Below are 14,375 nucleotides of genomic sequence, written 5' to 3' on the forward strand. Positions count from 1 at the left end.
AAGCCCCCACAGCTGTGAGCCAACACAGACCTTCCTCTTTTCATGGCTGCCACCATCTCTGCTTAACAGAAACCCACGAACCACACCATCTAATCTGCTGAAAGGGGATTTGTTTGGTCTCTGAGCTAAAAATCAACTAAAGCCCAAACAACCCAAAAGTCTGTGTTTGTTCAATGAGACTCAAGTACCGTGTCACCAGGTCAAAGATCCTTAACCAGAAGTCACCCAAATCTTCAGCAAGGATTTCCTAATGTTTCCATTGCAGGCTTATTTAAGTCATTTGTTCATTTAATAAGAACTCACTGTGCTAACTCATAGGACGGGCTGGATAATTTCTTATCTATTGCACAGGACCAAGGAGCTGGCCAATGGTCCCGTTCTAGACCACCCAGACCAGATGAGTTGGTCTAACCGTCTCTCCCCACCACCTACACAGGAGCTCCACAGAGAGCAGATGAGGTCATCAAATGGAACCCACTCAAAGGCTACTTTGTAATTCTGGCAAATCATAATACTGGCATCACTAACCACCAGGAAAGGGTCGGGACATCTTTGCAGGAAATGAACAAAGAAGTAAATACTTGTCTTGTGTGTTGTGGGACACTTCTATCAGCTTCTCTGTCCAAGCCATGATCAAGCCTGGGGGTAGAGGTCCTTGGCCTTTTCCAGCCTGTGATCTCTGTTAGTAAAGAAACCAATGGACTTAGAGACCCGACTCTCGCCACTGGTCATGAACAATTATCCCCATGTTGGGCCCTCTACCCTATTCCTGGGCTCTTCACTGGACCAACCTGCCTTTGCCATACAGATTAGAAACACCGTCAAACTCACTTTTTAAACTTCCCAGGTCCCACTACCCGGAGCTGAGCTCTTCCTGTGGCTGCTCAGCTACATAGGAGGCTGACCTGCTCCAGGTGCCTCAGCTCTGTGCCTCTGCTTAGCCTCCTCCTCCCCACCTCCTCATCAAACACACCAGAAGCGACTCTAAAGGCAAGCCCAGAACAGCTTGTGTTAGGTGACAGTGACACCTTCACAAGTAACTATGTGCACAGGAGCCTGGGCCTTGCAGACTCTGAACTTACGGTTTTCTTCACTACACCCTGGCAAAGTTCTCTCTTCCCATCTCCTGTTTACAGCTTTCCAGAGTCAATACTCAGATAAAACCACCCTACTTTCAGGTGGAAACATCAAATGCCATAAGTAGAAGTCAGTAGGTATCAGGCAACCAGAGGCAAGCACTGTGCAGGCTCAGAAGAACAGGCTGGGTGTCACCTAGTCCATGTAATAATGCACATGTGCACGTATGCACGCATGCTTGCATGTGTACATGTGAGTGCACATGCCTTTGCACTCCCGTGTGCACTTGCAGAGACTCCCAGAAGCGTGCTGGGACAGGCTGAGCAGACAGACGTTGATCTTCCTCTGTTCACCTGCTGTACTGTCTGGATGGAGTTTCTCCAGTGAGTTCGAGTTGTTTCTATATATAATCTTCCCATGTGTTTAGACGGGAGCCAGCACAGTGCTGGGCTTTACCCTGGTTTCATTCCCAACACCTAAAAACCCAAGCATATATACACAGAACAGGCCGCTTACAGTAGGGCTATACATTTTGCTGTTCTAACTGCATTTAACCTGAGACAGCACAAACCTTTGTGCACTGGAATGGGCGGAGCCTCATATTTGTACTTCCCACAACCCCTAGTGCTAGCTTCCAGTTCCTGGAACTTTGTAACTGGCTTCTGTCAACATTCTGACTTTACTTTTCTCACTTCTCTTTAATATATCATTCGTAGCTAGGAGCAAACACTTACCCTGCTGTTGGCCCACAGGTTTAGCATCTACAGGAGAGGCTTTAGATGAAGGGATGGGCACTTGTCAGTGGACGGGGCTAATGCTCTTGATGGGCAGCCCTGGGCTACTTTCATGGTAGTCACACTCACACTTCTCTAACAGTGGCCAAGAGAAGTTCCACAAAATACTATTTATTGTCTGTTAATCTTTATTCCTTTTGCCTGGAAAACTCCTCATCTCTTGTTCTACTTTGCCAGTGCCTACAGCCTTTATCCTTCAGATCCCCGTGTGCAAGCTCTCTCTGACCTCATTTACCGGGGTCTCAGTATCTCCATTAGCTTTGTTCCCTAGAGGGTGCTGACCACGGTTGCTATTAATACAGACAACTGCTTCAGAAATGGAAACAAGTCAGCTTTCCCCTGCATTTGTCCTGCCCGCCCTTCCTGAATACCCACCAACCAACATAGGTGATGTCAAGAAGAAAGAAGACAGGACATCAAGGAAATTCTTTCTAGAAAGCAGAAGAGGTTGGAAGGAAAGAAGGAAAAGAGGGGGGCTATGGGGTTAGATGCCAGACCCCGAGGGCATGGTGAAACTGCAGTTTTCCCTGTAGTGGCAGCACGGCACTGGGGCAAGAGGCTTCTTCTTAGGCAGGACCTCTCATAGGAGTCTGAAGCCCATGTGGCCCCTGTGGAGCCATGGTGAAGGGCAATAGCTGCCAGCATGGATGACTGGCAAGATACAGACATGGGACTAAGGCCATGGCTTGCAGGGGTGAGTCCGGGGTGAGTGAAAGAGCTGAGGCCCAGAGGTGAACAGAAACCTGAGACAGCCAAAGAGGATCTTCACAAGGGTCAGATAGCAAGACCCATGACTTCAGGATACAAGCTTTCCCAGGACCTAAGACACCAGAAGGGACCCACTAGTCCTCTACCAGAGGTCATGGGGGGGTATGCATCCCTCTGCACATAATTAATTCTATATGTAAACTTCTTACTCAAATGTGTTCTGCTGTCATGAGGTCGCAGCCCCTCCTCATATACCTAGAGACCAATTGCTAGAGGAACAGCAAGAGGGAAAGTCCAATTATCTACCCCAAACCACTCTTCCTGAGGAGGATCCTGAAAACAGAAGGGTCTGGAATGTTGTAATGAGCACACATAGGGCAAAAACAGATTGATTGATTAATTAATTACTTAATTACTTAATTAAAAAACCCAGAAACCAGAAAGTCATCTGCCTGGTGTAGAGGGTGAGGGGCTGGATGAAGGCACAGAAGTTTTTCACTATGAGAACAATGGACACTCGCTTGCGTGTGTGTCTCCCCACAACCCCGCCACTCACAGGAGGCTTCTAGATGTGCTGATGGCTCTGCATGTCACATAGGAGTGCTGGAAGCAGGATTATGACCCCATTTCTGGTGGTGACACGGGGAGGGGATGTGTTGGTCCTTTCAAATCTTTTGAGTCATTGGAAATCACCTATCCCTGTAAGCCTTGGTCTCACTCAAGTCCCTTGTTAAGGACACACCTCTGATGGAAATGAGTGAGTGAGAAACACCAAAAAAGATTTTTACCCCAAAATCGCTTCAGAAAAAGATCAATTCCTGAAAATACTATAGAAGTTTACTTAAATGGGGCGGCGGGAGACAGAGTTGTTAAGCTAGGTCCTGGAGTTAACTATTCATTCAACACAGACTCCTGGAGCTGTGACACATGGTGTGGACACTAAGGGAGACAGGAGTCAAAGATTTACACACAGAGTGAATTACGTACAGTGGCGACACCTTGGTCTCTGAGCTCTGGAGTATCTTGGTCTGTGCATAGACCATTTTATTTCTGCAGTTGCAATAGCAGTGGGTGAGATTTGCATAGTTAAGAATATATCTAGTGGTTCTCGATATCTGTGGGGTCACCTAAGGCCATCAGAAAACATGGATGTTTACATTATGATTCACAACAGTAGCAAACTTACAGTTAGGAGGTAGCAACAAAAATAGTTTTATGGTTAGGGTCACCATAACATGAGGAACCATTGGGTTCGGTCCCCAGCTCCAAAAAAAAAAAAAAAAAAAAAAAAAATGAGGAACCATGATAAAGGGTCACAGCATTAGGAAGGTTGAGAACCACTAATCTAGCATTTAGTAAGAGCATAATAAATGTTAGTTTTTATTCTTCTTATTATTTTAGCTCACTATTTTAATGTTTTTTGTATTCATTTATTATATGTAAGTACACTGTAGCTGTCTTCAGACACACCAGAAGAGGGCATCGGATCTCTTTACAGATGGTTGTGAGCCACCATGTGGTTGCTGGGAATTGAACTCAGGACCTTTGGAAGAGTAGTCGGGTGCTCTTAACCACTGAGCCATCTCTCCAGCCCCTAGCTCACTATTTTAGAAGTACCTAATCGTAATTTGTTGAAGAGTAGTGGTTCCTAGAAATTTTTTCTTGGCCTTTTCTTTGTGAGATAAAGCCTCATATCCCAAACTTATGTGTAAGTGGCCTTGAAACTCCTGATTCTCTTGCCCCAACTCCCAAGTGCTGGGATTCCAGGCATGCGCCATTGCATCTGGCTTATGCAGAGTGTGGATCGGACACAGGATTTCACACAAGCTAGGCACATGCCCCATCAACAAAGCTGTATCCACAGGCTTTCTTTCTAGGTCATCTGAAATTGTTAGTTTACTGCTATACATTTATGTATACATGTAGGTGTGTAGGGGTGTGAGTGTATGTTTTAGGACAGCCAAGAGAAACCTGGTCTCAAACAACAACAACAACCCCAAAAGTAAGCTAAGATTAATGAAGTAATATGTTCCATAGAATATACTGCTATTTCCCAGAGGCCAAGACTTAGGAAGTGGCTGTGTCTAGCGTGGCTTAGAGATGGGGAGAAGCTGTTGGTAAGCTTGGAGGCCCCTGCACAGAACAGTGGGATTCTGAACCATACAATGAGAGGAATCACCTGAAAGGCACCAACTGAATGGAGATGGGGCCAAACTGCAAGGTCCCCCAGCACGTGTGCGGGTCAAGCAACAGCAAAGAACAAACACAAGTCAGGTACTCACTGTTTTCCGCCACAGAATCGCACGATACTGAGGGACACGCTGGTTATTCTGGTCAGAGAGTGTGACAGACAAGAAGAAGGGACTCTTCTCGGCATCATTTCCAATGTAATTCTGATGGACTAGAGAAGAGACAGTTGGTGACCCAGCTGGTTCCTTCAGACAGAAGTGGCCAGCACTCGCATGCTAGCCTGCGGCTGACTTGGGTAGGAGTTGAGCACTCGAATGCTAGCCCGAGGCTGACTTGGGTAGGAGTTGAGCACTCGCATGCTAGCCCGCGGCTGACTTGGGTAGGAGTTGAGCACTCGCATGCTAGCCTGCGGCTGACTTGGGTAGGAGTTGAGCGCTAATCATGCACACACTTCTCTCTGCAAGCAAGTGGCTCAGAAATGACACGTGTTTCAATGGCAACTGAGACAGGGTGAGAAATCTGCCCAGAGCCTGATGGGAAGGCTTCCCACACTAAAAATGGCCCCTTCCTCTGTATGTCGTAGTGTCAGGTGATGTCTGGAGCTACTGCAGCCACTGTATGGTCCTAAGGAGGGCAAAGCCACTGCACTAAGGTTGAGAAGCAGAAAAGGTGGAAGGTTCTAGGCCTTGCTACCACTGAACTGTTGCTGCCACCAAGCACAGAGCCTTCCCTGGCTGAGCTGTAACTTGCTGTGTCAATTATGCTGGCCTCAACCTTTGCTGGATTCCTTCTCGTTTAACCCAGTTTGAGGCTTTGTATCACCTCTTTGGATGCTGGTGGCATTCAAACTCACAGCTTTTGGCTGTGAAGCCAACACTGTGGGTGCTCTGTGCCCAGCCATGGAGAAGATGACTGACACATTTCTTTCTTGGTAAATGCTTCTATACCCTCACCCACCTAAGAACCCTGCCTGGCCAGATCTGACCTTTTTAGAATAATACTGTTACAGTTTTCCTTGTCATTATGTGCAGCATGTTGGTGTGTGTGTGTGTGTGTGTGTGTGTGTGTGTGTATTGCCCAAACATGTATGTGTGAGTGTGCGTGCATGCCTGTCTTAGGAAGCCAAGGGAGGATACTGGGTGTCTTGCATCACTGCTCTCAGCAGGATCTCTCGCTTGACTGGACAGTCTCCATTTTGACCACGTCACCTGCCAGTGAGCTCCCAGTATCTCCCCATGTTGGTTTTCCAGTGTGGTGTTGCAGGCATGCTCAGCCATGTCCAGATTTTTTACATGGGGCTAGGGATTTGAACTCAGGTTGTCATGTTGCAGTGCAATGGCTCTTGCCATCTGAGCCCTGCAACTGGTTTTTAAAAAGACATCACTCACTCCTACATCCTGGCTTGAGTATCATGTTCCACAATGGATCCCCTATGGCGTATCTCTGACAGTTCAAATTCACACCAGTTACTCTTGCTCTCTCCAAGTGGACAGCCTAAAACCTATGCGCAACTGAGCTCTCAGTGTGTATTAGGCACCAAGTTTTGTTATCCTTGCACCTCTCATTGGAAGGACTAGAAACAGACCCACTTTACAGACAGAGAAGCCAAGTCCAAGTCCCAAGACTAATGAGAGCAGAACCAAATGCACATCGGATCTATAGGCTCCGTGAGGGCAAAGGGTGTGGTTCACTTTGCACTGCACTTCACGGCTACATACACTGTCCACCAGACAAGTACTTGTCACTGGTGAGGGAATGTGGCAGAGTCCACAGTGTTATAGCCAAGAGGTGGCTCAGGAAACTTGTTCTCCTTCATGGTCTCAAATGAAATGCTTAAAATTCATGCAGATAGGGAACTGACCTTGCTAAGTTAAAGCCTTTTTTCCATTCTGAAAATTCTTATCTATCAAAGCACTCATTGCTATGAGCTAATTCCCTCTTAATAAGGGATTAAAACAGCATCAAAACCCCAACCCCCACAGCACTCCTCACAACAGACCAACCCGCAATCAAGAAAGCTCTGAGTTGAGGCTTTTAGCCCACAAAGCTCACTCCTGACCTTACCATAGAGTGCTCTGACACTGTTGTCCTGAATTACTTCATCCACTCATGCACTGTTTGAAATTATGCAGGTTTGAACATTTCTTCCCCCAGTCACCTCAATGACATAATTACCTTGTCCTAAAAAGTACTTGAAATACCACCGGGTGTGGTACTCTGGGTTTTCTAAGTGCACGTCTGTCCTTCGCCAAGTGCCTGGCAGAGCAGCTGCGTTCTGTATGGACCAAAGCAGAGTTGTGTCATTAAATGTGTACTCAGAAAGTGAACACAAAGCTAGCAACAAGCCAGAAGCTGAAGAACCAGGAAAAAAGTCAGCATTACAAGCACACACATAAGGGCTGTAACCATGTTCTCACCATCAATGACGCCCAGTCTACAAATCTTCAGGGTGCAGGAACAAACACGAGTGAACTCAGCTCTAAGAGTAAAGCTCTCTCTTGTCTGGTGTATGGCATATGGATACCTGGGGATCTTTGTCCCCTAGGCACCAATTCTTGCTACCCTACGCCAGCACGTTTCATCCAGAGGACATCTGTGCATCTTACTCGAGTTCATTTGCTTTCTAGAACTTGTAACTGCATCTTATCAATCACCTAGTTGGTGTGTAATATGGACAGACACAGGGAATAAGCCTATCAGAAGACAGTCGTTATTAATGCTTTGCATATGTGATGATTAATCCTGGTTGCCAACTTGACAGAATCTGAAATCAACTAAGAGGAAAGCCATTGGGCACATCTGTAAGAGGTTTTCTTGATTAGGTTGTCTGAAGTGGGAAAACCCACCCAAAATGTGGGCCACACTTTCTGGTGGAGGCCTGAGAAAAGGAGGTCTAAGGAAAAAGGCTTTTTATACCTTGCTGTTGAATCAACTACCCTGTTACTGTTGTCACTGCTGCTGTCACTTCTGCTGTTTTTCTTTGCTGATATCAGAACCCTGAAGACCAGTGGATTTCCAAGAATTCTCCAGGCCTTCAGCATCAGACTGGGACTGCTTGAGGCATCTATCCTTGTGGACCAGGTAGCTACTGGATTCTCAGCCTTTCCAGTATGAAGCCAGCCATCATTGGAGTACTCAGATCACACAGTGAAAACTGAGCTAATAGATCTCCTTTTAATGGACATTCATCCCATCACTTCTCTTGCTTTAGAGAACTTCAATTAACAGCTGAACTGCCCTCCACCATCCACACACAGCTATGTTTTCTTTCTTTCTCCCTTTCTCCCACCTTTTAAGGACTGGGTTTCTCTGTGTAGCCCCGGCTGTCCTGAATTCATTCTGTAGACCAGGCTGGCCTTGACCTCAGAGATCTGCCTGCCTCCAGAGTGCTTCGATTAAAGATGTGCACCATCAACACTTGGCTGGTATTTTTTTTTTCCTTAACAACATGGAATCATACAAAACCATGCAGTTTGAAGGATTTCCTTTCCACTTAATATGTTTTTACACACACACACACACACACACACACAAACGAAATATCAGGGTTTTTGTTTTGTTTGAGACGGGGTGTCTCTACAAAGCCATGGCTGTCCTGGAATTCACTATGTAGACCAGGCTGAACCTGAACTCGCAGAGCCCTCCTACCTCTGCTTCCCAAGTACTAGGATTAAAGGCGTGTGTCACCACACCTGGCTTATCAGTTTTTAAGTGGAAATAATGTTTAGTCGATCGATTAGATTAAGGAATTCAAATATAAACACATTAAGATTACATCTTTACTATTAAATTGTTAAGAAATGCCAAGGTATAGGGACACACACACACATGCGCGTGCACGCACATGCATTTGAGGAAGGCTCTCTCCCTGAAAACGAAGCTTGCCTTTTCTCACGTAGGCTGCAAGTCAGCACTCTGCAGTGACCTCCTGTCATTCACAGGTGCCTGTCTGGTTAGTAGGTGCCGAAATCCAAGCCCTGGATATCAGGGTTGTGCAGCAAATACTCTTAAACCATGAGCCACCCTCCTTCCCATCCTTCACTGCGCGCCGTCTGTGTTTGGCAGCCAGCATCCTTACTCACTGAGATGTCTTGCCGACCCACTTCTTTATTAGGCACTTACTCCCCTGAGAATTAACCTACTCAAATGATAATGGCCTTATCCCAATTTCTTCATATTTATTGGTCATTTATGATTTTTGTTTTGTGGGATACCTATTATATCTTTTGTTTCCCTGAGTATTGTATAGTATTTTAAAAATGACTTCTGAAACCTTTGAGACACAGTGCAAATCATTTATTTCTTCTAAATAAATTTTTACTTCAAACTTGTTTATGGCAACTTTGGCCTCAGGGATGTTCTAAATTCCTCAGGTCTGCATCGGGTGGGTCTAATGTGTCCGTGTTGCATTAGAGAGACTCCCCATCTCATTACTGATAAATCTGCTCACTGTCGTCTTATACACGTTCTCGCATGCTTCACTGTCACCAGGTGGATACATATTATCAAAGATCAATTTCACTAACTCTGTGTCAACTAACCCAGATCTAATTATTGAACGATCTGTCACTTATTTTATTTTCATAAAAGATTCATTTGTTTTTTTTTCATTTGTGTGTGTGTGTGTGTGTGTGTGTGTGTGTGTGTGTGTGTGTGTGAACTTGTGCGTGTCATGTGAACACAAATGCCCACAGTGGTCAGAAGAGGCCATCAGATCTCCTGCAGCTGGAGTTTCAAGTAGTTGTGAGCGCCATGTAGGTACCAAGAACTGGACCTGGGTCCTCACCGAGAGCAGTGAGAGTTCTTCCCCTCCGAGCTGTCTCTCTAGCTCCTCTTCCCCTATCCTCATGACATTAAATCTTCTCACTGTGAACACGTGGGTCTTGATGGCCAGGCTGAGACTGTGTTAAAAGTTATTGGAGAGAAGCTCTATGGAGTTTACATCATGTCATGGATACAGAGTATCTAGAACATGTGTTGTGATTCTGTGACATGTGACTCGTGACATGCCTTGGTGACTTTCTAGATAGTTGTGATCAGTCCATACCATGTTAAAGTTCTCTTCAATTCTGAACTTACATAGAGGCTTTCAGACTTTTTTCTTTGCCAGATCCAGACTAGCTTAAAGGAGGAGAAGGCCATGCCGCAATAGCGCTTCTGATGGTGAAGGGGTCTTGGATTGCTGAACCTCCCTATTGGTCATGATGTGTCCTCTGAACTGACCGCTGGTCTTTAGGGGATGGGTGTGCCGTGGTTGTTCCTGAGGGGATCTGCTGGTCTCTGCTCTGTGTGTTTCCGCCATGCTTTCAGGCTCACACTGCCTCGTGAGGTGAATGAGGAAGCCGTCTGTGCCACAGCTCTGGGCATCCTGACATCTGTTGAGTGCTCTAAATGCCAAGTTGCATGCAGAACCTTCCCGCTGCCTTTGTCTGGAACCAACAGGTTTATGAGGAAACTGAATGCTGCCCAAGCGTGTGCTGCTGGCCAGCAGAGCTGGGGCTGAAACTCCTCCGGTCTTATGTGGGTTTTGCTTGTTTTTAAAATCTTAACAATTACATTACTGTTTGTGTCCTGGGAGTAAAACTGAAGGTTAACAGTTTGTTGTTTTCTTCAGAGACAGGCTTTCTGGGTGTAGCTCTGGCTGTCCTGGAACTTGCTGTGTAGACCAGGCTGGCCTTGAACTCAGAGATAAGCCAGCCTCTGCCTCCTGAGTGCTGAGATTAAGGTGTGCACCACCACTATCCAGTTAAAGTTTCTTATTTTGTCTTAAGATTTTTTTCTTGATTTTTCCCTCAAAACTGTGTTTATACATATATAAATAGTTATTTGGGAGTGATTTTAAGCTTACCTAACTCTAAGAACAATTCTGTAAGAGTAAGAACAGGTGTATTGTGTATGTGGAGGCCTGAGGTTGACGTTACCCCGCCTGTCATTGAACCTGAAGCTCACGGATTGGCCAGGCTTTCCAGACAGTGAGTTCCAGGGCCCCAGCTGTCTCTAAACCCCACACCTGCTGCTGCTGTGCCTGGCTTCTAACATGGTGCTGGGGGTCTGAACTCAGTCCTCTCATTTGTACAGGTTTTCTGCCAACAGAGCCATCCACCCAGAGCACACCTTTCCTCCTGAGCCACTGAAGGCTCAGTTGCACAAGGAAAAGCTCTTTATCCCTAAGCACTTCAGTGTATAGCTCTCAGGAAAAGCGGCCTTTTCTTATAGAACTAGAACATAGCCTTTTCCTTGGTGCTGGGGTTTGAACCTTGATCCTTCTATATGCGAGGCAGGCACTCAACCATTGAGGCACATCGTCAGTTCAGCTTTACCAGTTCCCCAAGGTTAACATCTATACAATACATTGTCATCTGTATTCCACACTTGTCACCGTGCTCAATGCTGATGAAAGCTCCCAGCTTTGGCACATGAGCATTTTGTTGCTGGGTCTCATTTAGATTCCTTTCAGAACATTCTCAGATTTTTGTCTTCCGTGACACTGGCATTTTGAAGCACGTCATGTTCTCCCTTCCTTGCTTTTTCAGTAAAGCATTCTCTGTCTTATGGCTGTCTGATGTGTCTTCACAAACCCAGCCAGAACACCACGTGGGGCAGGCTCGTCCTCAGCTCATCTGGATAAACTCCCTGTTGGAAGGTTAACCGTGAGCACCTCACGGTGTCTCCTCTTCGTCCTGACCTTTTGGGGTGACTCAGGAGCAGCATCGGGTTGGCTTGTGCTCCTTGGAGAGCTTCTGCGTGGTTCGTTGTCTGCAGTCACTTGTCTTTCACCACGAGTCCCTGGCGGCACACATGCTCCACAAACCGTTCCATTATGCAACCAGGTACATACAGCTAAGGCACGATCCTAGGGCACACTGGCCAGCCGCAGGTCACAACCTTCTCAACAAAGGGGCACCCAGGCTAGGGAGCTGGCCTCAGTCACTCAGACTCCACAGAGCTCTGAGAACGCCATGACCCAGGCCCCGGCAGAATTCTGGAGCTTCCGGGCCCAGGTGCAGACGCTAGAGCCGTTTCTTTTAAGCAGAGCCTTAGCTCAGTGCTCCTCAAATGCGCTGCAATGTGTGCTTTTGGCTCTGCTACTGACAGAGCTCTCTGGGTGGAGCCTGTGAATCTTCTCCACTTTGTCCCTTCGTTTTCTCTTTCTTCCCCTCCTCCTCCCTTCTTCCTCCCCAACCTCCCTTCAGTCCCGAAGACCAAAGCCAGGCCCTCCTGCATTTGAACAAGCATGCAGGTCATTCTGGCCTTGGAAAAGCAATGGTCTATATTACCATTACAGAGCCTATGAAACCTGATGCTGGCTCAGCTCTCTAATATATTAAAACCCCATGTATCTGTACCATACATTATCTTTAAAATGTTTTCCCTTTATCATAGTCTGTGTTTTAGGCGTTTAAAAACAAAACTCTGAGAGGGGCTTACAGGCTTAACTGCCAGAACCTTTGATGTTTGTGCGTTGGACCCCACATGCCCTCCCTGCGTACCCCAGGACTGAGCATGGACACTGAGGAACAGAAGAATCCAGCGAGAGGCGGGGCTGTGAGCAGTGACATTCTGTGTACCTACTGAGCCAGCTGGAAAGGGTCAGGTCGCTGTTTTAAGGACGGAAGAGTTATTTCACTTGTATCTTCACTGAATACTTAATGGAAGGGGGTGGTGGGGCTAGTACCCAAAAGTTGTCCGTCTCACAGAACGAGACGCCTTTTCTTCCTGTTAAATGCACACAGTGAGGAGAGTTGAGTGCACATAGGAATGACAAAGGAAATGGAGAACGAAGCAAAGCCCTCGGCCCAGGACCCACAGAAATGAGCTCTGCATTCTGATGAGAACAGAGGGTGAATAGGAGGACAAAGTCAAATGGTTTCCTATGTGGGTCAGCCTCGGAACTACGGCCTAGATTGAGACACAGTGCTTCTGGACAGCCCCACCATTCATTTCCCCAACCATTACCCGATCACAGCCAACTCCAGACTTCTCTCACCACGGGTGCTGGACTTTCACGTGAGGGAAACCCTCTCACGTGCATTCATTTAAGCCAGGCTGGTTACCCTTCAGTGCTGTGTCATCTTGTGACTGGTGCAGTGACTTACTTCTTCACCTCCATCTGGCCCATAGGACGGATCCCAAGAGCGAGGCACTCCTGTCCTGTGGTTGGATGTTTCGGCTGTATGCACCTGACGTCACTGTGAACAGGACTCTCCTTGGTGGACACTCACACTCTCAGGCACTCGGTTTCAGTCGGGATAGCCAGATAGACTTCCAAAGAAGACTCACCACCAGGGGCTGGGGATTTAGCTCAGTGGTAGAGTGCTTACCTAGGAAGCGCAAGGCCCTGGGTTCGGTCCCCAGCTCCGGAAAAAAAAAAAAAACCAAAAAAAAAAAAAAAAAAAAAGAAGACTCACCACCTTATGCTCCTACTAGCAATGTAAATTTAACCAAAACCCATGTAAAATACCTGATTCTGCTCGGATGTCTCCAAATATTTGTCTTCTGACAGGAAATCCCCACATACATTCAGGCTACAAATGAGACCAGTTTTATGTTATGGTTGTGAGTCCTCAGAGTCCTCTCCATGGTAGGGGTGACAGAGGGCTGGATGCATTTAACTAGCTTCACCTCCCAGGCTAACTTCGCGGTAACACCAGGACAAGGCAGGTTGGACTGTTTCCTTCTAAAGATTCTCTCTCTCTCTCTCTCTCTCTCTCTCTCTCTCTCTCTCTCTCTCTGTTTTTAAATCACAGTGGCAGTGACTGCAGTGGGAAATGTCTCCCACAGACCAGGAATCTGCAACTATTTGGGAGTGTTGGATGGTGCAGCCTGGATGGAGGAGGTATGTGTCTGGGAACAAGCCTTGACATGACACAACCTTGTCCCATTCCCCTCTCACTCTGTCTGCTGCCTGCATTAGCGGACATGAGTTCCCAGCTTCTTGCTCCTGCCACAGTGCCTATTGCTCACTGCCATGCTTCCCAACCATGACATACTCTTCCCCTCAGGAGCCATAAACCAAAACACACTTCCTCCCTTGAGCTGCCTTTGGTCCTAAGATGTTAGCACAGCCACAGAAAAAATGAACATTGAAGCGTTACAATTATAAAAATAAACATAAGCAAAAAAAGTGAGACCAGACAAAACTGCAAATCTTTTCTTCTCCATATTCCACATGCCAATCCACTTCTTTCCCACAGTAAAACCATGAGACAAAATTGGGTTGAATACTCCTCGGTCTTCGTTATATATTTACAAAGACGTGGAGGTTGGGGATTTAGCTCAGTGGTAGAGCGCTTGCCTAGCAAGCGCAAGGCCCTGGGTTCAGTCCCCAGCTCCAAAAAAAAAAAAAAAAAAAAACAAAAAACAAAAAACAAAGACGTGTTTACATATACACACACACACACACACACACACACACACACACACACACACACATGCTCTATACATTCACACACTGTACCTACGAGTACACACATTATACACACAGTAGGGGTACGTATTATACTGACACTTGTTTTTTCATTAAAGAAAATGCCTTGAGGCCTGTGGATGTAGTTCAGTTGGTAGAGCGCTTGCTGAGCACGCCACGAGGGTGTGAGGTGGGGTGGT

At 46.6% G+C, this 14,375-nt stretch overlaps 1 protein-coding gene across 51 annotated transcripts in view; it reads right to left on the reverse strand.

Annotated features, from left to right (window-relative positions):
* Garnl3 (GTPase activating Rap/RanGAP domain-like 3) overlaps positions 1-14,375 on the reverse strand; it is a 144,242-nt gene that overhangs the window by 64,851 nt on the left and 65,016 nt on the right. For all 51 annotated transcript variants that reach the window (XR_015683290.1, XR_015683288.1, XR_015683289.1 and 48 more), the window contains 2 exon segments: positions 6,945-7,044; positions 4,862-4,980 (listed from right to left, as the gene is read on the reverse strand). Coding sequence is in view for 21 of the 51 variants with exons in the window: in NM_001430653.1 (NP_001417582.1) it covers positions 4,862-4,980; positions 6,945-7,044 (219 nt within the window). In the remaining 30 variants the exon portion in view is untranslated.

The sequence above is a fragment of the Rattus norvegicus genome, chromosome 3, assembly GCF_021556685.1.
Source record: "Rattus norvegicus strain SHRSP/BbbUtx chromosome 3, alternate assembly SHRSP_T2T, whole genome shotgun sequence".
Classification (NCBI taxonomy): domain Eukaryota; kingdom Metazoa; phylum Chordata; class Mammalia; order Rodentia; family Muridae; genus Rattus; species Rattus norvegicus.